The following is a 24,662-nucleotide window of genomic DNA, read 5'->3' on the forward strand; positions in this document are numbered from 1 at the left end:
CGGCCACGGGATGTGATCGGGATCTCTTGCATTACCTTAGGCAGGATTTAAGAGATCGTCCACTTAGAGAATAAGCTATATGGGATGCTCCAGTCACTCTGGTCCGCTCGGTAAACAGAGAATCCTGAACCCTGCCTGGAGTGAACAGGAAAAATCACCCTTAGATACACCGAGCTGACGTGTTTGACAGATATCGGCGGGGTCCACCTGCCACCCCCGGTCAATAATATTAGGAGAGCCTGACGTAGATTTCGCAGGACGAATAGATCTATAATGAGTCTCCACGTCAGCTGGTGAGTCAACCTTTGCTGTCTTCTCCGCGTCATTAGATTCGTCCTCATCCATATCAATGGAGACACGGGCGCCACATCTATTCACGGGTGTTAGGTGAGGAGGAACAGTAGAGGGGAGGAAGGCCACATGGCATGGATGCCGTCGACATGCACAGGCTTTCACGTTGTTACTGCAGGGTGAAAAGGAGAGGGAGATGGAAGGTGTAAACCACAGCATATCACTGTTGTTATCGAGCGCCTGGAAGGATGTGAAGATGAAGGCTAGCAGCTTCTGCATCACTGTGCATAAGACGGATCCAAGAACTCTCGGGGCAAGTTGTGAGATGAATCCAACTTCACATGGACTCATCGAGCAGTTTGGCAAGATTCCTAGACAGTAGAATCTGGCAAGATTCATAGACAGTAGAATCTCATCCAGCATCAGTTTGTCTGTACAAGGGACAAGTCTTCCAGCTGTAGTTTCACATCCACCACTTGTTCTCCTCCATCACAGAAGCTCTCACTGATGCATGGAGAGATGACACCATGCACCAGTGGAGCTCGGTCATAACCTTGCAGGTAGATGCTTCTTCTTCTTCTTCTTCTTCTTCTTCTTTTTTTAGTTTCATGATCTGAATCATGGTGATCTTGATCTCAAAGGAACAACTTTGACGTGGTTGGTGAGACATCATCCTCATGACAACAACATGAGAGTTACATCAATTAAATTGATGAGTAGAGTTTTGACACATTTATCAAAATTCACTCTCATGAGCTTTTCCATCCTAAAATAACTTTTAAACTGCTTTCCAATTTCATCAAATGTTCTACTTAATCATATCCATGACATGTAGGGGAAAAAATTGTAGACCAAATAGAGGATAGAAATTTGAGCTAAACTCAAGAAAGAATTGAAGACACACAATCAAAATTCAAAAGCACTACTTGCATCATAGTTACAAGTTGTGTGGAGTCAAAAATGGCTGCACTCCATCATGTTTGGCCAGCTAGTTTGTAATCATTTTCACATGCCGCATGTGACCAAACCAATCAGTCGACACATGAGAATGATAAGGAAGCACATGATAGTTAAGATATGTGTCCATTTGAGTAATAGATGTACAGCTAACCAATCGATCAAGTCTCTATCCTCATATAATCTATTGGAATTGGTGAGAAGAATGTGAGGGTGGTCATATTAATTGGTGGTTGTTATTAAGTATAAAGAAGAACTTGAATCAAGGACACATTTAACTTCATGTCCTACATTCATCATGCACTTCAGTTGTACTCAACTATTGTCCCCTAAATTGATTGCAGGGTAATATGCATAGAATATTAGAACATGGAAGATCTCTAATAAGCTGAATCTGAATCAAGAGGCAGTGTTCCTAATGACACTTACCCTGAAGCATCAATCAAAGTACATGATTTGCTCAATTTTACCATGAGTACTTGGCAGTAAGAAGGATACAGAGATGTGAATTTGGATAAATAGTTGCAAAACATCTTTCATAATTTTCTCTACCAACTATTTAACATGACTTCACCTACTTCTAATATGGAGGAATCTGTGTTGTGTTCATGAGAAAGTATTAGCTTATCAACTTTTTTTTAAAAAAGTTATCATTATGGTCTCCCCATCTGAGATGTTGAGAATGTACTGGGCAATAAAGTTATGGGTAGACATGGCATGTGTTAGAATTGGAAGAAAAGAAAGAGCCAAATGAGTCAAGATGGTGGGATGTGTCTGTGGTCAATGAAGCATAATAATTTGATTCAACTTGAGATGACATTCTATTCTCTTATGGACTATTTAGATGTCTCCTTGTTAGTTTACTGTGGTGACTAATCAAGCTCATTTCAGCACTATTTTAATTTAAATTTACAGTATGATGTATATAGTTTCTTGAGAAACATCTCAATTTAGTCTCACATCCAAAATGATGGATAGAGATATAAGATCTGATTATTATACTACCATTCATTAACTTAAAATAGGTATCACATATGAATCATTTTCATGATCTGATCAATCAGAGTATCACAAATCAGCATATTAAATTATTAGCACTTAAATATGTTTCAAATTCATAGATTAACAGTGATGTCCAGATGGTCACATGGTGGGTGTAGCCGACATGCTGAGCTGCCAATGGAGTACTAAGAGGTCACATCAGAGGATGCAAACAAAAAAGGATAAGGATGGCTGAATAAGCCACATCTCATATTATTCCATCACTTGCTGAGAAGCTGCACCTCATATCAGCTATCTATCTTCCATGGGAAGTCTCTGGATTGAACACCGATCCAATCAAGTCTCTGGCTTTTTTGTCGGGTTGGTGGATCAACTTATCAAACCATATATCAATTAAAATAAATATTTTTATAATATATAAAAATTTAATATTAAAAAGAATTAATCAAAAGAAGAGGGAAGATCGGAGACAGAAGGAATGAGAGGAAGAGAAGAGAGAAGTGGTCAGAGATAAAAAAGATGGTTGAAGGGATATCTTGTGGAGGAGAAAGGACTGAAGCAATTGAGGTGGCACGAGAGAGATGCCCTCGATGACAATAGATTGAACCAATCTTTTTTACTGTACTTGTGATTGTTTTAGGATCAATATCAGCAAAGGAAGGCTCTTAATTGTTTATTTTTTAGGACATTTCACATGAATTTTGTCTATATTTCAGTTTGTAATATCTTCAATTTTCATGTATATATATGCATTAAGAAAAAAAAAATTGTAGTGCATTATTTTTTATTTTTCTTAAGCCTCCTTATTTTTTCGCTAATTTTTCTTCTTGCAATTAATGGCTTAGACAACACACAATGCACTGCATTAGCATAGATCCATAAGATTATAGGTATGAAGAAAAACAAATGACATCTATAAAAGGTGGCTTACATTGTAAGATTGACTCTGACATTAAGCACTATCTACATGGTTAGTAAATAAGGAGAGGAGCTTTACACTGACCTGCATTGTCTCACCTGACCCTTGTCCAAGCCTGAAGTATCGTGCATCACTTGGAAAAAAATTAGCTGTATCAACTATGAAGAGATCTTGTTTCATGTTGTTGATCCCCCAAATCATGTGCCGGGGAAAGCAGTGCCAGAGCTGGAGAGCATGATGAAGGCACAGACGACTGATAGCGAGAAAACGGAGACCCAGGTGTTCTCTGCATACATCTCCATGGCATCCGTGAAAGAGAATCGTGCACGGCTCTCAGCCCAGTTGCGGATCCTGTCAGCCTCGGCTGCATACAATGCTCTTCCCTGTAATAAAAACAGCACATCAATTATTATAGATATCATGGAACTGATCATAATAAGAGAATTTATATTATAGAAAGTAGAAATGATAGGATGGAGGAGGACAACGATTGGAATACCTTGTTCAATCTGTTAAACAAAAGTTGATGATTTGATCCAAAATTCAATTACTTGTTCATTAGTAAGTGTTATTTCAATGCTCTCAGCAAATGACAAAATCCTTCAGTATTTATAGATCACAAAAGGAATATGCATGAGGCAATCTCTTCCATTGAGATAATGTGAGGCCCTTAGATGTATATGCAAGAATGCTCACTGTGAGCATATATATCTTCTTAAGCACATGATTAAAACAAAAAAGAAATAGTTTCACTTATAGAATGTGCAATATATTTAATTGAGCAAGAGCTAGATTTACCTGCTCATCAAACCATCGACCTCGACGAAGCCAAGCGGTAACCAAAGCAAGTAATATTCGAGGTGGTGTTAAGTAATTAATAGCCTTTCCATTTCCCTTCACGACGCGCATCCTTGGCACCAAAGTTCTAGCTACTGTTTCTGGAAGCTCACAGATGATGTTGAACATTTGTTTGTTTCGAAGTGTTGAACCACTGCATATTTAAGATCCATGAACCTATTAGATAAGGTCACAAGTAAAACATATTACAAATAAAACCATTGACCAGTGTGTCGACATTAGTTGACATGGTATCTGTTAGCATAGTACCCATGCCAGCTGACAAAGAGCCTGCAGTGGCTCCCATCAGCACACAGGTCAACTAGGAAAGTGGAAACCTTGCCATGAACACCATATGGAACTCCGCCAAGCAAAGTAATCATATAACCATCTTACACTAAAGATAGATAGAAGCATAGTGGTCAGCAACATAGAATGTTTTGCTTGATATAGTTTATTTCTAAAACATCAATGTTGCAGGCAAATAAAAATTAACTGAACAAAAAGACACAAAAACTACAAAATTGGTGTTTACCTCAAAAGTAGATCTGTAAGAACCATTCCTGGAGATGCTGTGTGGACTCCAACCTTGGAACGCTTGCATTCTTTAAAAAGTGATGCTTGGAGCTGTCGAAGGCCACACTTAGTTGATCCGTATCTGTGAAACAAATATTTAGAATTATTAGAAATGAACCATCTCGCCCAGATTCTCAAAGTAAGAATCTTAACATGTTATGTTACAGAAACTCTCAGAACAGTACTGACTGGTCGGTGCAGTACTGGTGCCAGTCGCTATGCTCAAAAAGCTATAATTTATTATTTTATTGTTGAAATATAATGGGGTGCCCTGGCACATCATTACCACCCTTGTTCAGACTTTGTATGCACTAGGCAGAATGCCCAGGATACCATGATATTTGGTACCATGTTCTGGACAACCGGAGATTGTTTTAATAGAACTCGCATTCTATGATCACATACATACACATATATCATCAGAAACAACTGGGCCCAACAAATTCAGAAGTTGATCTGGTGAGTCCCAGCAAACCACCATATTATTTAAATTCAGAAAATGGTTTCATTTCGATAATTAGATATATGCCATTAAGTAGAACATACTGTTCAATAATAAATGTCTCAAAATAATATTAGCATGCAAGTCATGTGATGTTGGACTCATGATTTAGATGTTACGTCTCTGCACATAAACAAAGTATTACGTGATAAATAAGGGTGCGAGCCATACACAGCTGTCAATGGTGTGCTTGATCCCCCAGAACCTGCCCCATCCATGTTGAATATGTGCCCCCCCTTGCCTTGGGACCCCAAGACACGAATTGCTTCTCTTGTACAGAGTAAAGAACCAACCAAGTTTGTCGAGACGATCTAACAATTCAGAAATATGGAACTAGTAAAAGCCAAGGAAGAGAGAAGTCAAACTTCAATTTAGAGTGATATGCCATTCCCAATATCGGAACTTTTTGGCATTAATGAAATTACCAAAGTGAGAGGGTGCAGTACCTAACACATGTACAACAACATGTGTACCATTTGACATGTTTTGGGAAAATAATTGATGCTTTTGTATTTATAAAAAGGATTCCTAATAAACTTAATGTTTGACAGAAATCAGGAATTGAACTAAAATTGCTTTTTCCTCTCTTCAATCCCCAAATTTAGGAGAAGACATTTAGGAAACTCAAGAAACTTAGTTCTAACACAAAAGTAGTTTTGACTTACTGTATAAATAGATCTGGATTTTAAGATAAGTCTTCTCTTTAGATATGCTTTGACATTGTTTTAGTCTTAGCTATTGTGAAGCCCATGCATATTCATCTCTATTCTACAATCCTCAATTAAATTAATGTCATCAGCAAATAACAACATCAATATATGGCAGAACATTTTTAGAATAAACTAAATCCAATACAAAGAATATTACCTGTCCTAGAACCAGAAATGTGCCTACCCATTGGACTGTTCCAATAACAGATATAACATGCATGACCAAGGTTCGCAATACCGTACCGTACCAGTGTTTCGACCTGGGCTCGGTATCGGTACGGCACAGTATACCGAGCGATATACTCAGGTGCGTCGAGTACTATAGCTCTGTTACAGTGCTACAGTGCACTCGGACCAGTAACAGACGGTCCGCGTACCAGCAATCTGTCGGACCGGTACGTACCGCCCATACTAGGCGGTACAGTTCGATACTGTAGACCATGTGCATGACAACTACTTAAAAAAATCCCATCTATTCATCACAGAAAAATTATTTGTATAAAGACGAATGAATTCTCTAAATCTGCTCTTTGAGAATATCAGTTCATTGTAAATAAATGCTGTTAAAATATGTAGGTGAAGACTGCATGCAATAAACAACTGAAAAGCATGTAAACCTTTGTTAGTCCCACCATGAGTGAATTTCTAGCTGGTATTAAGTGTCAGTAAGTTACTATAATGTCTAATAATGATTACAAACCTGGTCAATATCATCATCTGTGAACTGCAGCAAAGGTCTGAAACCTTTGTTAGTGCCAGCATTGTTGATCTGTAGATAGCATTGGACAAAAAGCTATCAGATGAACAGAGTGCTAATTTTATTGAATTTAAAAGATGATAATTGTAAAGTTAAGCAAAGATTGAGAGTTTTCCCAGATGCTAAGAATGTCTAAAATGTAAAGACTTACCCAGATGTCCACTGAACCCAATTCATCTACAGCAAAGTTTGCCAACTTTCTTACATCCTCTGGTTTACAAACATCACAGGCAATACCAACAACCATAGCATGAGATAAATTTTTTCTGGCTTTATTTCCAGAAACAGAAATACCCTCCTTTAGGTTTTCCCTTAGCTCTTCCACTGTATGATGAACTGATTCAGGGCTGCGGTCAAGAAACCAAGTTGGAACACTAAGGCTCAAAAAGATTGATATAGAAGGTAGACACTGAAAGAAAAGCAAGGGATCTTTAAAGCATAGTCATTTACTGAGATTCCAAGGCACTGAATACGACCTGCGGGACGCAATGACAACACGGTCTCCTGATAGAAGAAACTCACGAGCAAGTGCCTTACCTAACCCCCTTGTGCTGAAAAAAAAATGCCAAAGAAATTATGAATGCATCTCCAGTTCACTGTCTAAATAGAAAATTATTCAAAGTTTAAACTGCAAAAATATAAATGCTCCCAGATTATCAACTAGCATTATCAGTTAAAACTTCATACTGTTAACCCAAGTGGTAATCAGGGACCATAAATTCATCAGATTGAAGACCTATATTGCAATTATATCAAGGCATATAAAAAAGAAGGTAGAAAGACAACTAACGGTAACAAGTAAACATTTATCCTCATAATTAATCTTAGAGACAAGCACCATATATTTAGTGAAATGAAGACCTCTAGATTATTTTTCTAACTATATATACAAAAGAAAGCTGGACATACGGTTCCTTTCACTTTGAAGTATTGATGCATTGGTTCATTCTCTTATTATTTCTGCATGATGGTTCTTTTCATGCTTTGAATATGCAATAAATGAATGTAAGAATCGATGACAATTAAGTGAGAATGAGCCTACTGAACATGTGTCATAAAATCCATTTTCCATGTAATCTACATGCCGTTCCTAGTCATTATCTTCTGTTAAAACCATGACATAGATGAACTACCTTCCGGTAACAACAACATTTCGTGGCCCGGCTTTGCAATGTTCTTCTAGAACCATGTTTGCACCTATCATTGTTCCAATAATAATTCCACCAAGCCAGCTATACCAAATCAGAGTATTCATCTGACTGTCCCCACCTTCATAGTCATAAAAAAAAATAAAAAGAACGCAGGCATAAGTTTCTTTGTGATTTACAAGAATCCAAGCAAAAAAGGAAGATTTTGTACATGGTAAAACAGTATAGCATACCTGACAACTGAAATCCAGTTGCAAGTATAACTTCAGTACTCATCATGGTGACAAGATATCTTCCTAACTGTGTTATGAACTGTAAAACGAAAAAGAAAAAAAAATCAAAGAACAGAGATAAACAGATGGAGAAAGGAGAGAGAGAATAGATATACGAAAATTTTTCGGTCCATACGATAACAACAATTAAGTATTAGCAATTGTTAGAAGTGATGAAAGAACAAGTAGAAACTCAAATTAATGCTTATATTTATAATGAACTAAGCATGGAACTGTGCAGTAAATTTGCTGAAAATGCAGTATTCTCTACTTAACATTTTGGCTTTAACTCTCGCCTAAAGCTTGTTTGGACTAAACTCTTCATGGCATTGAACATTGCCAAAACTGAAAAATCTTATCTTACAACTTTGATGCAATTGTTTCATTATCATCTAAAAACCTTTGAATTGTCCTCTTCCCCAAGTATTCAGCCGAAAATCTATTGTAAATACAGAAAACATTAGCCAAGTAGTTTGAGGTAGGTCTGCCAGTATGTACCAAATTGTTGACGAGTTTGGGTTTTTACTGAAAGTAGTAGCCCAGATTCAAACCATATTTAAGTGCAGGATTGTCCACAGTTTGAACTTTGAAGAACTGAGCAACTTTGACCCAAAGCAATATTTATTTTGATATATGCTAGATTAATGTGTAGGCCATCGATGAAAAACCTTGTGAAGGTGTAAAAGAACCAGTTGGTGGATATTGCATACTTTGTAGTTGCATAATTTCATTTGTAGATTATTGATGTTATACCCATGTCACTTAGCATAGGACATGGGTAATTTGATATAAATAACATAATTTTCTTACCTCCTAATAAAGTTCCATTTTCTTATGCTAATTTCATCAAAATGAAAGCTTAGCAACGATAGATGGATTCATGAAAGACTCTACCTTCCAAAATTCCTCCTGGGAAATAGCAGGTGAAACCTAAAAGCATCAGATTGAGCGAAAAAGAAAAGAGAAAGAAAAAGAGTCAAAGAAGAGCTAACCGAGAAGAAAATTTCTTCCGTTTTCTCCACGTACTTCCTGTACTGCCCTGCGGGTCTCGAATCCGAACCCGAAAGCCTAACGAGCATCGATTTGAAAGCGTAAAGAGCACCCTTGCGCTTCTGCTGCCTCGATTCCCTCTCTTCCTTCACCACCGCCATCCTGCCGTCGCTCTCCTCCCCACTGTTCTCCGACCTAAAGGACCGGCAGGGGAGAGGCGGGATCGCCCTCTGGCGGCAAATTCTTGGCCCCAAGAAGGACAGTCCGTCGTAAGTGGCCGGGTTCCGGTCGAATCGCGGCCGAAGCCTCGGGCCGCGGATACGTCGGGTCACGTCCTTGGAGCCGAGATGGTCGAAGAAGTCAGCAGCGAGGTGAAGGTGGAGCTGAGCAGAGGCGGTGGCCATGGCAAGGGGCGGCGGCATTGGCTGCTACCACGACCTGAAGGATTGGCAAATATAAGGAGAGGGGGACTTGGAGTGCAAATATCTCGCAGGCAAAGAGGAGGAGGGCGGCGGCCACACGTTGAACGGAAGCCGCGCTATCCCGGTCGACGCTCGCTTATCTCATCCGTAAGCAGGGTTCAGCTATCTCCTCCCGCACGGATACGTGGGTCCCACAGAACTTGGCAACTGCTCGATTGACAGAAAGGTCCAACTTGCTGGACCGTGGCGGTGCGCAGACAGACACCCGGAAAGCCACGTCGGCCGTTCCGAGGTCGCTTTTGTTTTACGGAACCAGCGTGGGTGGCTTCAGATATTTCATGGACTGGTCCAGTCGTCGAACAGACCGTTCGATCGCGTGGCACACGTGCAATGACGATCCGGCCGCTCGTTCTCCGAGAATGCGGTAGGGCCCGGTGCGAGTAGACGGCTGCGATGCTTTTGGGCGTCCGCGCCGGTTAAGCGGAAAGTGGTGGTCTCCTCGACGTTGTAGAGACGGACGGTCAGGATCTTCTGAAATAACTAACGACATAAAAGCGCATCTCAAAGCACGCGAACTGCAAGAGCAGACGCCAAGCCTTGTCCTCCGTGACTATCCATAGAACCTTCTTGGGAATTAGAGCAAACACCTGATGTGCAATCCTCCTCAGTTTATGCTGCTAGCACAAGTAACATCTTCACACTTTAATCTATGATGCCAAACATTGAAGCAATCCTCTGCATCTATTGATTTCGAACACAAGGAACTAAGAAGTACAGAAAATTAGAACTTGCTGGGAACATATTTGAATCATTCTATGTTTGGATAATAATATAGTTTGATCCAGCAATCTCATCTTCCATCAGTGTATCGGTTCCTCATAGCACAAACTCTGATTAGTTGAATGACACACTTCAAGCTGGGCAATAATCCATCATCTGCAACACCATACTTTTACCTGCTTTGTTTGAGAAACATCTACTGGTGAGCATTGATAAAAATATATTGCTTGCTGAAGCTGAAATATTGTAGTACAGCCTCAGATATTAGTAGACTGCCTCAAACACAAGGCTAATGACAATGACAAAAAACATAAGACACAAAATATTGATCAAGAGATTCTGTATTTACAGAAGTTACATGCAAGGGATGGGAGTTCATAGCTGAAATCCAACGAAACAACTATTCATCCTAATTTCTCTCAGTTTCATCAAAGTATCTTGGGAATTGTTTGACAATAATCCTTATAACAGAAAATTGATGTCTGCTTATATGCTATTCCCATGCTTACACTTACTACTACAAATTATGTCAATAGGCAATTTCAGAATCTATTCTAGTAATTCTAGTAAATCCATATTTCAGGGTACAGATGAACTATTGGCTTGAGCCATCCCTCCTCAATCATTTGATCTTTCACTCGGCTCGGTTGGGCTCTCTAACTCAGGTTGTCCTGAATTCGGGAAAGGGGATCTGGCTATGACTATTGTAGCTTGCTGGGACTCTCTTTCAATCTCTTGCTTGCTGTCTCACTTTCAGAACTCCTGACCATTTCCGATTTGGAACTTTCGTATGCATCATCTGCTATTAGCCTTAACCTAAGTGGTGCACAAACCTATCTAAAATTTGGCCCAAACATGATACTTGAGATGCGTGCATATTGTTAATTTTCATCTTACTAGTGAAACCACTGCTATCTATTAGCAGTTCTACCTTTAATAAGAACAGTTGCAGTGTTTGCTTCTTGTTGCACTCCTTCCCCCATGTACTCCAGTCCTGAAGTACATGAATTAAACACATACTGTTCCTCCTAGCTTTAACTAGAATTGAATAACACAAACTAGCAATAACTAAAAGGTTTCACCTTGGGAAGAATGTCCACTCAATTTGCTTTCCATAACCTCTTGAATACAACCAAAATCCAGATCCATTAATTTTATAACATGGTTATAAGGTTAATACCTGTATCTTGAAATCCACAACCTCTTAAAATCAGAGTGTTCACAAACTGATTCTATCATCGCAATGTCATGTTAATACTTGTGATACCCTTGCACATAGTTGACATATTTTCATCATATACAAGAAAATACTTCAGTTAATTAGGTTAATTCACTATTTGTCCTTGATGTAGCATCTAGGTTCCCCAAAAAACCTTCAAGTTAAACTTAAAATCCTTCCACAAAGTAACCATAGATAATGTGTATGCTCACATTTGTTGAAATTAAGTAAACATATATGGAGCCAACCACGCCAATCGCGTCTAACATCACAAGGATTAATTTTTTTCTTGCAAAACAATTAAAGAAGTCAGATGTTCACAACTTTAACAGAAGTCATCGAACTGCTGTATAGCTTCTACTGGGACCAACAGATCAAGCACATAAGCCTCCTAAAACCCTGACAAGACCAGATAAATCTGACAGACCAACAGTATTGACTTTGGACACAAAGAAGCTTCAAATTAAGCATTCAGAGAGGACAATTTTTCTTTTTTGGCAAGTGGTAAGAAGTAAAAGCAGTATTTGATCTCAAGACCTTACTATCTTCACACAATGAGAATTAAAAAAAAACTTTTTTGGCAAGTGGTAAGAAGTAAAATCAGTATTTGATCTCAGGACCTTAAACTATCAATAGGTCTTTATCAGCTAGGTCTTTACCAGCTAGAACAGGTGAGATCCTCAAAATTTACATTAGAGGACACAAAGTAAGGGTAAGCAATTGGATGTCCAAATTAAGCATTTAGAGAGCACACAAAGAAAGCTACCAAAAAATAGTACAGAAAATGAAAGCTACATTAGAGGACAAAACTCATCTAGATCAGTATGACAAAGATGTAAATTCTAAAGCGAAGTCCACAAAACAAAGTACACAATGGAGCTTCCGTGAAAAGAGAACCTACAAACTAAATTGGAGGATCCAAAACAGTTCGCAGTAGAAGAAGAACGATACCATGAATAAAAATTTCACTCTTTCCTGCGTATTTCAACTACGCCTCAGCCACAGCCTTCTTCCTGGGGGTCGCTTGCGTACCTAAAAACCATCGGGAACAGGAAAAAATCAAACAACTGCAGACGAACCCTAAAAAAATGAGACTTCGAATGATATTAGATAACAACCTTCGCGGAAACTGCTCTTGAAGCGGCGTGGGACGTGGCGGAGGTACCTCATCCTCCCAGTCCCCGTCGTCTTCCTCCGGGTCGCTTTCACGCTCCAGTTATCTGATCCAAAGGAACCAAGATCCCACCATTAGAGACAAAAGCCGGAAGAAACGAGAAGAAGAGAGATCCAAGGGTCGGATGAATCACATTTGCGGATCCTGCTGGAAGGGTATCCGCAGGCGCCGCAGCGGCTCTTCTGGAGGTGGAAGCTGCGGCGGCCGCAGCGGACACAGAGGGTGTGGGTCTTGTTCCTCCGCTTCCCGAAGCTCCCAGTTCCCTTCCCCTGCAAAATCAAGAGGAGTAAAAGATGTTCCACAGCGGAAAGACAGAGAGGAGGAGAAGAGCAGGGCGGAAGCGCTTACCATCGAAGGCACCCTCGACAAAACCCTAGCCGCGAACGAGACGTCCGCAGGGTCTTGCGTTCATGCATTATATAGAGAGAGGAATACGAGTTGAATACATCTTTGTATACGCTTTGTCGGCTTCACAGTTCGACTATTGGGCCCAAATAATAAGCCCACTACAGAACCCAAAATTAGCCCAAGCAACAAATGGATGACAAGAGTCAGCTAAATTACAGTGCATTCAGAGGCTAAATTCAGACGAACTCCGGTTCTAGAGTCGATAGTTCCGATGGACGAACTCCGGTTTTCCGACGGACAGACTCCGATTCTAGACTCGACGGTTCCGACAGAACTGAAAATGAATAACATAAGACCGACGGAACTGAAACTGAACAACATAGGCACAATTATGTTCAGATTCACCGTCGGTGTCGGTGTCGGTTTCGCCCGGTTCGATTCGGATTCGAATCGAAACAGGGCTAACTAAATTAATGAATTATCGTGACACATGAACGAATGGAAAAATAGAGAAACAATCATTGCAACAACAGCAATAATAATAAAAATATTCTGCCAACCAACAAGAAAAAAGAAAGCAAGGTAAATTATTCAGAAACTGGAAGGTACATCTTATTGGAGCAAGTGACACCAGGTAATAATAAAGAACATACACACCAATGAAACTCTACTGAGGCAAATCCTTCTTCATAATTCCTTTCCCATGTCATATAAAAAGGGTATGGGAAAACAGAACAAGCAAATCTACCATATTGCACAAATCTATGGTCTGCAACTACACCTTTATGAGATGTTGCTGGCACGGCTCGCGATGAGATCAATGGCACTGGTTCTTCAGCTAGAAGTAAGTAAATCTCAGACAGAACCACACAATGTAAAGATCCCAAATAGATCTCTTATGGAAAAATTGGATTTGGTGATCAGATGAAAGGTTCTGTATGGGTCTGAGAGTAGGTTGTCATTTGATGACCCGTGGACCAATCCAGAATGCAACTGCATAGGAGATGTACCTTGTCGTTTGACCACTGTCATCAGCGTATGGCCCCATCTCAATCACTGAATAAGATTTGTATCACAACTGAAATGTTCCCAACTCCTGACCGTGGCGGATAAGTGCAACCTTCTTTCCGCCGACCCACTGAAGCCGGTATGAAAGATCGAGACTGTGAGTTAAGAGCTTTAGCACGTCAACATCATCTAGTTCCTTTATCTTATCCTGCAAATATTAAGATCACCATGTGATAAAGAACTAAATCTATAACAAAGCAGCTGTAAGGTCGCAACTGAAACACAAAGCTGTAAAAGTTAATTTCTTTAGAGGGTGAAGAAACTCTCAGACTTAGTCATCCACTTTCAACTTCTAAGAATAAAGGTCACGGTTCCAAACAACAGCCGACCATGAAGCAACTAGTAGGTAAAAACTGTTTAGATTGTCTATCAAGGGACTCAAAGCAAAATTTGGTAACTAAGATAGTGGACATTTTTTACATCCATATCTGACTAAATAAAAGCAATGATAATGTAAGTAGAAAAATAGATCAGTGAATAATGGGAAAATAGATGGAACACTTATGATCTTGACAGGCATACCAAAGAATTTGGAAAAGGTTGATCAGTGGTAGAAGAATCAATGAAAAAAATGCAAATTCTATACCAATTTGTAAAAGTTAATTGATTTATTGGGTAACCTTGTATTTATTAATTAAAAGATTGTGGAGTGTGATCTTGAGTAGTCGACCTAATCAAGAATTCATTTTATTAAAAATAGCCTAGTTAACAGGCAAATAATTACAGTCACAGGCACAGGAAGGAAATACAGAAGATAAAACTGCAAGATGTCCTTATTTCATATAATACCGGAGAATTGCCCCGTTTATCATTCCCGATTATGGTGGCAATCATGCTTGAGCGAGAAGAACTTGGTGAAAATCCTTCTGGAGGAACAAAAATGAGTTTGGTGCATTGGACAGGAACAAGACTTCTGCTGAGCTTCTCCCACCAAGCAGTTCCCAGAGACCACCATCTGATCATTAATCCATTCTCGGAGAAAGCAACTAGCCCCTAGATCAGCAAAAAAACATGTTAGATCACATACAGACACAAGCAATCTCAATATCAGGTTATTAAAGCATTGTCCCATTAAAGTATTTAGCACCACAAAAGATCATGCTTCCATAAATTATAACAATATGTCTAGCAACAAAAATGTCAACAGCTCAAATCACTAAAGACAAGTAAATTCATGAAATAATTCAAGTAAAATAAACAAAAAATTTTACACAATAGATAAGGTCAAATATACTTCAATACTTAAACACAGTGGACAACAATCACAAATTCTATTAGAAAATAGAACCACAGCTGACAGAAAAGAACACCGATCAAATACATAAAGAAGTCTTGTGACTGAGTTAATGAAGTCCGTAAACTTGAGCCTAAACTATATGTGAATCGGCTATCAGCTGGTTTTAATTTCTTATAGTTGAACATTAAATTAATCAGCTGCTAGCCTCATGCACTGTGCCACCCACTTTTACATTGAAGATATTCCTGAACAAAAAGACAGTCATCACACCACTTGAAGATAATGTTTGTTGACAGAAGACACTTAAAACCAGAGAGCAGACAAGAAGCACCATTACCGAAATAACAAGAGAACACATCAACTTTTTAAAGACCAAAAACTTCAACAAAAGAAAGTCATGGAAAATTGTAGCAAGTTCTGAAGAAAGCCTATAGAAGAAGTCACATGATATTTGATGGAATCAAGAGTTTAACCTAATAACATTGGGAAATTTTAAAGAAAATAATTAGCTTGGTGAATAATGTTTAAACTTAACATCAGTGCCAATGTAAACCAATTAGCTGCCAGACACAAAAATATAACATTACAAGCTCGAGACCACCTATTAGCTACCATTGCAATGCATGTTCCAACAACAGTATTTATGGATACAACAGGAAAAGACTCCAAAACAACTTGGACATCAAATTGTGTGCAGAAAATCATGTTAAGGATCCAGATAAATGCACCTCTCCATCTGGTGAAAACGTCAAAGCTGTGATCACTGTAGTAATCCTCGACTTCGATGATTCTTCAAGTAAGCTTGGAAGACCTGGTGGTCCACTAGCATCCAAAACCTTTATTTTTGAAACACTACAACGAAGATGAATAAGATAGTATCAATTTAAATTAAAAAGAAACAAAAAAACACTAGCATGCAAAATCTTTATTTTTGAAACACTAAAATGAAGATGAATAAAATGGTATCAGGCTAAATTAAATAAAGAACACTGATTTCAAGGATCAGGAAATCACATTAGTTTGCATGCAATATCATATAAAAGAATAGACATGACAAAGCATCCTGCTAAAGTGCTCGAGATTGCACTTATTTTTTTTTTATTCTGTAGCACCATAAAGCATTGACTTTGGGAATGCAATAGGTCATTGATATTAGAATTTGATTGAAAACTAAGAGATTCATAGATCAAAGAAATGAATAATAAAATAAAATAAAAGCAATACCTAATTGTTCAATGGTACTACATATTTCTGCAAAATGTATTTCTAAAGAACAACTATTTGGAACCATTATTACAAGATTATATATTCTTGCTTAATTTATCATGAGAATCTTTGTGAAAAATCTTAATAATAAAAGGATGTTCAACACACGCTAACTTCATGGGATTATATAGCAACATGACAAACATGCCATTTTATTGACCAAGGCAACTTTGCATGAGAAAAGACCCTTCTTTAAAGCCTTGTTGCTGGTTAGAGTAATATATCTTGAGTTTCACAGTCCAAACTAAAATAGCATCAGAGACCCTCTAAAGTTTCTATACATAGAAAAAACCTAGAAAAATGTAAAGAAAAAAGTCCCATTCCAGATTAATTACTTAGTCCATCTTTCAGACAAAGAAGAACTAAAGGGGAAATGATGGAACAGAATGTCAACTCAAAATTACCTAAAAAAGCAAAATAAATGAAAGAAGTTCTGACATTTAGGTTGTCACTTTGTGTTACATTTTTTAAGAAGATTACTTTATCTTTTTGTCCTTTTTCTCAGGAGAAGTTTAACTTGGTCGTTTGGAACTTACCTTAACCTACAGCAAACTCTGTCCACACACTATAAATAGAGTTGGTACTAGATAAACCACAGACTACAAAATTCTGCATTTGCATGCATCAAACCATCTTGTATAAAGATAGGCACACATAAACTCAACCTATGGCAAGATTCGCATACCTGTCTATATCATATACTCGAATAGTAGCAGTGCTTATATCTCCAATAGCATCCCCAACAGCCAGTCGTGTAGAAGTTTCATTTAAAGCAATCATTGGAAATACGCGTGCAACTTCTCTTAAAGCAATCATGGAGCTATTAAGACAAGCCTTGCGCATGACCAAGTTGCCAGGGTCCATAGTTTGTAAGATATAGTGTACTACCTGCAAGTTGTTGCTAATAAGAACTATCAACAGTAACTAGAACAATAAAACTAAATTACTTTGGCATATTGAGTAAGAAGCAAAGAGGTAATGTTTAATGATAGAAATACACAAAGTGCATGTGTCTAGTCCATGTATGAAAAAGACAAATCATACATTAAAACAAGCAATCATAAATTTTCGCTTGTTTAAAGGAGCAAGTTTAAAAACAATATGCAAAACTACAGTAGAAATGCAGAGACAAAAACAACCAAGTTCAAATATGTGGAACATTATTTGCTTAGAACCTCCCATCATTTAAATTTATGGCAGACTGGCCAACCAATACATTTAAATTTATGATACTCCTACAAGATACCAACCTTTGTCTAAATATGCCAGAGAAAAGGTCAGCCAGTGTGTGACACTCCCATCATTTTGATTTATGATGCCTCAAATCCCCATGCATCAAATTATCATAAATGTTACATTATTCACTCAGGTTCTACAGCACTCTCTCTGACAAAGGCTAGATCTAACACTAGAAGCATGAGCAGAACCTAAACTGCAACCGGACCCATATTGGTCTGACCATAGATTGGTACAGGTCCAGTGCCCAAGATTTAGAACCCTGCCTACAATATTCCCCTTAGTATAAGTAGCTTGATCGCATAACAATGCAGACAGCCCACAATTGTAACCATTGCATTCCAATTTTATTAGTAATATGTTCAATCTCTCTAACTTGTTGAATAATAAATCCAAGATATCAAACTTCTATTTTATATTTTTAAGTTTTCATATATATATCTATTTCAACTATTCCATTGACTCTTCTCCTGATGTTACCAAAGTTGCACTTCATGTATTCAGAGAATGGTAGGAACCTAAAGTCATCCAAGAAAACTCTGGATACTTGGGAGGAATATAAACAAAAAATAACTGACATTCATGGTCAGAGATTTTCAAATGTTACTTTTTCGTTAGATATTGTGAAGAAACAATGCTTAAAATTCTATAGTATGCTACTGTAATGATAAGAAAGAGGTCATAAACTTTGGATTTACGTATTGATAAAAATCATATGAAATTCAAGATAAGAAAATGACATTTACAAGTTACACTCTAAGCTACAATATTGCATGTTGGTGTGAAGTCATATTTTATTATTCAATTACAAAAAATTGTATGGATGCTCCAAAAGTATTCCCATCCTAAATCTCAGAAGAACAATGACAATGGCAGAAAACAAAAGACTTAAAGAGAGAAGATGAAATAGGGGCTTGCTAGTTATACCTTATCAAGATATAATGCTAGGGGCTTTGGAGAGCCACGTACTAATCTGATGAGAGTCTTTAGTGAGACAATATGAATCGGTGAATCTGAGGAAGTAGCCCATAATTGGCCTTCTATTACATTTAAATATCCTGCAATATCAGCCATCGCTAAGCTTGGTAGAAGAATTTCAACTAAAGCCTCCCGAATAGTAACAGCTACTGCTGGATTTTGTTTAGCTTTATTTGCTGTGGTGCCACTTAGGCATTCAATTTGAAAAAATATATCCCCAACAAGACGAGGAATCTCAGAACCCAAGCAAAATTTCCATGTATTTTCCATCCCCTCTGCCAGAAGCTCCGCTGCAGTTGAACTGTACCGATCATTTGTTGGCATAACCAACTTAACTAGTTGATTTACAACCAGCTTGGGAAGAGTATTCTTCACTATGCTTGGGTACCAAACAACTAAAGCTGCTGCAACTATGATGTTTGAAGCAATCACGTCCTGACTTGTTCCTCCAATCCACAAAATCCATTCTTGAAATTCAAATGATTCCAGCCATGAAATCATTGAGGATACTTCAGAATCAACACTCATAGTACTATGCATGGATCTGTTTGAGTCTGTGTAGCCACTTGAATATCCATTGCTCGCATTAGAAACAACACCAGAAGAACTTGAAGAAATTTCAGGAACTATCATTTTCTGACAATAGAGAGGATATGGGACAGCACGTGGTGCAGAGCAATGGAACAAAGAACGTGCAGCCATGCGGACATGTTCGCTTGGATCTTGCCAAAAACTTGCCAAAAGCTGGAATTTGAGTACATTTAGTTCCAGAATCGTCAAATAGCAAAGCAAAAAAATCTCATAAACAGTGTTCTAGCTTTGCATTAGAAGTGTTTTAGAAAACCATAACAATCACTTATCCATCAAATAAACAAAAAAAGTAACAAAAGAGTTGAATCTAGGCATGAACTAAAAAAGAATAGGAACCAAAGCATTCTACAAGAATTACAAATCAACGTCAAAGCATTATAAGTAAAAACCCTAAAGGAAATAACTCATTGGATATTTTTACACAATTGAACCAGACTTGATGAACAGACAGCGGAAAATAAGCTGAATAACTTGATAAATATGAATACCATTGGTGGCACAATTACTAAAATTTGTGATCCTAATTACCACCAATAGCAGCTTACTTTGCAGTTGCACTGTTTAATCTGGAGACTATCAGGTCATTATCATGGATATGACAACACATGCACCAAAGTAAGTTATATATTCTATAACTGATCTGGTACCCAAAATCTATGGTACCATATCACATCAGGAGTCTCTTGTAAACCAAATAAACTGTAGAATTATCTTATAATAATTTCCAATATAAAAGAATAGAGAAGATGCAAACCATTAGTATATTATGCAACCTGGAGTAAAGGAGGCTTTATGTCTGGAACTTTCTCTGCAAAGTTTCGAGTATAGAATGCTGCCAAGGCACTGCAAGGAAGCCAAAACATAATCACATCAACAACCCTACATCATGGCTCAATAACTGCTAATGGTTAGATAATGTTGTAAATAATTGTGTTTTCTCAAGATGTGACAGAGGACCTCAATTCAAAAGATGGATAGATCCATCTATCCCAGATGTCTTCTTCTCTATTAATGGCAATGGGACAAGTTTACAGTATCGCTCTTCATTTTGTGGTCTCCAAGATACATTAACTTCAAGGCAAGATATATGACTGTTTATTCAAGATGTGATGGAAAACCACATTTAAGAAGGATAGATCCATGTATTCCAAATGTCTTCTTCTCTGTTAATGGCAATGGGATGAGTTTACAGTGTCACTCTTTTTTTTGTGGTCTCCAAGATATATTAACTTCAAGGCAGGACATGTAATTGTGTTTATTCATGATGTCACATTTCAAAAAACAAATAGATCCAAGTATTCCAAATGTCTTCTTCTATGTTAATGGCAATGGGATGAGTTTACAGTGCCACTCTTAATTTTGCGGTCTCCAAGATATATACTACTGTCAAGGCAAGACATCACAAATTTTCACACACTGAATGTTGATGGGCTTTCAAATGATACATTGGCTCCCATGTATTCTTCGTCAAACGACTCAAACCTAAAATATTTGTCTCGGTCTTAACTACTAAATATCTGGAACTGTGTTGTAAAATATTAAATTACCTTTATAATATTCATAGTGCACCATTATTTATTAATTATGGCAGTGTCTAAATCTTGATTAAAACAAACCCAAATCTACATCTTTCCTTATCCTAATATTTTCGACATCAGAACAGACCAAAATTTCCTATCTGTGAACATGGTATAAAGAAGAGCATAGAGACAAAGCTTTCAGGAAATGTTTCCTATATATACTTCTAAGGCTTGGTACACCACACATGAGATGAGTCTTAGATATCTAATGTGAATAATAAGTTTATTGCTGCTCCTCACAATGGAATATTCACCCATCTCAAGTTCATTGTCCTGAATGATCGATATGTCCAAGTTGTTACCTACGTCACTAATATATAATGTTTAGCTTGATGTTCCAAGGTTTGCATAGACTAGCTTAAATATCCCTTCAATGCAGAATGTTCAAAGAAATTCATAAGTGTAATCTGCAAAAAAAAAAAAAACACACCTGCTAGCTGTCGTACAAGTTTGGGATACAGTGATCATGCGCTGTGCAAGAGAAACTATTGATAAAGACCTCATCGCACAGAACTCTGATGAGGCCTTCCAAAGCTGAAAAGCAAAGTATTCCTTAGACTAGCTAATAGCAGTAAAAGTGAGATGCCAATAAAAGCTCTGGTCTGGGATAATTACCTCTAGAGTAGCACTCAAGCCAGGGAACATCAGTGTCAGGGATCCTCTATCCCCAATTAGTCCAGAACCTATATGACAACCTTCTGGTTTACAAACACTCATTTCATGCATTAGTAATTTGTCTAACTCCTGATCAACACCCCATAAATGTAGAAAACATAAGCTGAATCTAAGTAAATACCCTTCAAGTGATCCTTTAACAAGACAGTTTTCAAGTCCTTGGGAATCAAAACTAGAACCTCTATACTGAAAACCTGGTTCCTTGGGATCAAGTTCAGGAAGGTGAATATTCACCTGCTTATCACTGTTTTGTTTAGAGAGCGGAGACATAAGACATGAAAGGTCAAACTTCAACACTGCAATTCCTGGGAATGGGCAATAACATTTCACAGGATGCTTCTTCTTTTCATTGAACCTTTGTGATTTTGCTCGCCTCTTAAAACTATTTCTAGCTAAATCATGATTATATGAATCTGGCGAAGGTACCAAAAGTGGTACCTTTCCCCTAGTGTGCTCTGCCTGAATGGTGCTCATGTCCAAGGAACCCATGCTTCTATGAGATATACCAACTTTAGACAAGTTCACACCAGTCTCTAATTTTGCTGCATGGGATTGTGAAATTATTGCATCTTTAGGAGCTGAAAGGAGCAATGAAGATGCTGAAGTTGTACCGCCCAATATGCTGCCTGTAATAGAGTTTTTGTGGATGCCTCTACAGAAATGATCAAACATTAAATGAGAAGCCGTACCCCTAATAATTCGCTCTCGAGCACCTGTTTTCACATCCCAAAGATATAATACAGTGACAGCATCTGATGATGATTGGAGGTTTTTGCACAGACAAGCTATGTAGCCTTTTGTGCTATCCCATGCAACCATCGAAGGATAGCTGGGATGTCCAGGAAACATTCTTTCAACACCCAACGCCTCCAGTGAAATAAGGGCTACGCAACAATCCTCCCCAACAGATAAAAAGCAATCATTCCAAGGATGATAAGTCCAGGGTGGCGGCAATATAATTTGCCTAACAGGAGCTACATGGTGGTGCATTACTGAAACAAGATTACCAGTATCCATATTCCATATCCGGATGGTACAGTCCATACTTCCCGATATCAAAATATGATGAAAAGAATCCGCTTCTGAATGTGCAATCATACGATGTGCAGCCAAACAAAGAACTGAACCTGTGTGCCCTGTGAAGAAACGTTCAGAAGTTTGTAGATAATTCTGGTAATTAGTACTTCCTGGATCAGAATTCACCTCACGGAACACATTAATAAATTGAAGTATTTGTATCTGACCACTATAGAAACCATAAACTACAGCATATGGACCAAAGAAGTCTTCAGAAAGGACCATTGAAGATGACACAATTTGATCGTTTGATCCAAAAAAGTTATGGCTGTCATCACCACACTCAACATTCAAACCACTGGTGTGTCCGAAGTAGCTGTGCTGGATGTTTTTCTCTGTACTCTCTCCTGCCTCATACACAGAACATGAGAGCTTCCCAACTGTATCCCCTGCAAAACCCCCTTCCCCAAGCAAATTGGCTACAAAAAGGCTACAAGGATTATCATCTAGGATTGCTTCCAATTTTGCAATTGACCATTTTGTGACATAAGGTTTCCATAGTAACGCCCCACCAACTGAGAAACAAAGTGATTCTGTGCGAACAAGACAACGATTTATTTGACAGAAATAAGCTGATCCTTTCTCACCGGGAACAACAAGTGTTGCCGGAACCTTGCAGAGAGGCTCAAACTTGAATGTAACTCCCGAGAGTGATACCATGTACACCACTCCAGCCCCGCTAGTACTCCAAAGAAAAAAGCTCCAGGCAGAACCATCAGCCAAATCCTCAGGCTCTGTTGCACTGTGCTCGATGTCTTTCTTGAGAAACATTCCTCCCACCAGCTGAGACTTCTTAGTATAATTCTCATTGCAGAGGGGACTACCATCTAAATAGATCTCGCCGACAGTGACACCATCGTTTACCGACTTGAAAACACAGTAATTCTCCAGTACGAGAGCTAAGAGCTTCCCATCACCGGTAACCGCCACTGCTGTTGCTTGAGCTTCAGAAGTCTCCCCGGAAACAGACGGAACGGCCTCCAAAGACGAGCCTCTTTGGAGAATGGTGCCTTCTTGATCATCATCATCGCTCTCTGAGACCATCAAGAACTTTGTCTTTCCATGTCCGTCAACCAAGATGGCATCTTGCCTCTTCTTTCCTCCATCCTCCGCCACCGGAACCACCACCATCGACTTCACTGGACCAATAGGCAGGCCCCCGTGGAAGACGGTCCGCAACACGTTCAGCGACCACGAGTCGACCACGACCACCACGCACTTCGGGCCTTCATTCGCATGGTGGCCGGCGGAGTCAGCGGAGGTGCAAAAGACGCAAACGTACCGCGGGGACAAAGGCAGCGGAGACAGCAGCAACGGCGTCCCCGACCACGGCGGCAGTTTTCTTCGGCGGCGGCAGCGGCCGCTCCCGGCAGTCCAGACGCAGAGCACGCCATCGGCGCAGGCGCTCAGCAGCGCGGCGGAGGCGGGCAGGCTGGACCCGGCGGGCGAGCAGGCGGCGAGGTCGGAAATAGGCGCGGCGTGGCCACAGAGCAAGGCCACGGGGCGGATCTCGCGCCCGGCGGAGAGGCTCCACCAGACGATGGAGCCATCGGATCCGCCGGTGTAGAGGGCGGCGGCCGGGTGGGGGAGGGCGACGGTGGCGGTGACGTGGTGCGGGGGAGGGGCGGCAGGCCACAGGGAGGCGACGGAGGGGCACTTCATCCGGCGCGGTGCCCGTCCTCGAGCGGTTCCCTCTGTTCCGTTCATCACCAAGTAAGCCCCCCTTAATTAGCTTCACGGGGGCAAGCGACGGCTCGGTCCACCGCCTCACGAAGCGCTGGGGTTGGAACCGGTCCGGCATCGCGTCCGCGGCCTATTGGCTTGGTCGAATCATGTCCCCGGTGTCGCAGCAACTCCAGTATGACCTACCCAGCGCTGAAAACCCACAAGGCGGCTTCGAATCTACCTTATAGTGATGTGGGGCCCACGTCTCACACCCAATCGGGGAGTCTGCATCAACCCGGATATGTTTTCTCGGGTGATTCCATCATGTTAACGCACTTTTACGCCAAAAAGGAAGAAGAAGAGTTCGACGGCCGCAATAATGAGG

At 39.4% G+C, this 24,662-nt stretch overlaps 3 protein-coding genes across 4 annotated transcripts; all 3 read right to left on the reverse strand.

Moving 5' to 3' along the window:
* Positions 1-3,143: 3,143 nt before the first annotated feature.
* LOC135625343 (probable chlorophyll(ide) b reductase NYC1, chloroplastic) lies at positions 3,144-9,496 on the reverse strand. Its single transcript, XM_065130037.1, has 10 exons — positions 8,964-9,496; positions 7,933-8,011; positions 7,685-7,820; positions 7,028-7,102; positions 6,703-6,898; positions 6,495-6,563; positions 5,256-5,395; positions 4,542-4,664; positions 3,968-4,160; positions 3,144-3,552 (listed from the first exon to the last, which is right to left on the reverse strand). The coding sequence occupies exons 1-10, from the start codon at positions 9,381-9,383 to the stop codon at positions 3,367-3,369; spliced, it is 1,617 nt and encodes a 538-aa protein (XP_064986109.1). The 5' UTR covers positions 9,384-9,496; the 3' UTR covers positions 3,144-3,366.
* Positions 9,497-10,105: 609 nt separating this feature from the next.
* LOC135625346 (large ribosomal subunit protein eL37z-like) lies at positions 10,106-13,040 on the reverse strand. 2 transcript variants are annotated; one of them, XM_065130040.1, is made up of 5 exons: positions 12,905-13,040; positions 12,690-12,825; positions 12,501-12,602; positions 12,334-12,414; positions 10,106-10,342 (listed from the first exon to the last, which is right to left on the reverse strand). In XM_065130040.1, exons 1-4 carry the CDS (start codon positions 12,905-12,907, stop codon positions 12,371-12,373), a joined length of 285 nt encoding a protein of 94 aa, XP_064986112.1. In that variant the 5' UTR covers positions 12,908-13,040; the 3' UTR covers positions 10,106-10,342; positions 12,334-12,370. The 2 variants fall into 2 exon arrangements, with proteins under 2 accessions (XP_064986112.1, XP_064986111.1); XM_065130039.1 differs by having other exon boundaries at positions 10,106-10,339; positions 12,905-13,024.
* Positions 13,041-13,469: 429 nt separating this feature from the next.
* LOC135625347 (uncharacterized) lies at positions 13,470-24,494 on the reverse strand. Its single transcript, XM_065130041.1, has 8 exons — positions 21,476-24,494; positions 21,291-21,394; positions 20,054-20,123; positions 18,639-19,433; positions 17,161-17,363; positions 15,938-16,061; positions 14,762-14,965; positions 13,470-14,120 (listed from the first exon to the last, which is right to left on the reverse strand). The coding sequence occupies exons 1-8, from the start codon at positions 24,317-24,319 to the stop codon at positions 13,977-13,979; spliced, it is 4,488 nt and encodes a 1,495-aa protein (XP_064986113.1). The 5' UTR covers positions 24,320-24,494; the 3' UTR covers positions 13,470-13,976.
* Between the last annotated feature and the right edge of the window lie 168 nt (positions 24,495-24,662).

This window comes from Musa acuminata, chromosome BXJ2-10 (assembly GCF_036884655.1).
Source record: "Musa acuminata AAA Group cultivar baxijiao chromosome BXJ2-10, Cavendish_Baxijiao_AAA, whole genome shotgun sequence".
NCBI lineage: Eukaryota > Viridiplantae > Streptophyta > Magnoliopsida > Zingiberales > Musaceae > Musa > Musa acuminata.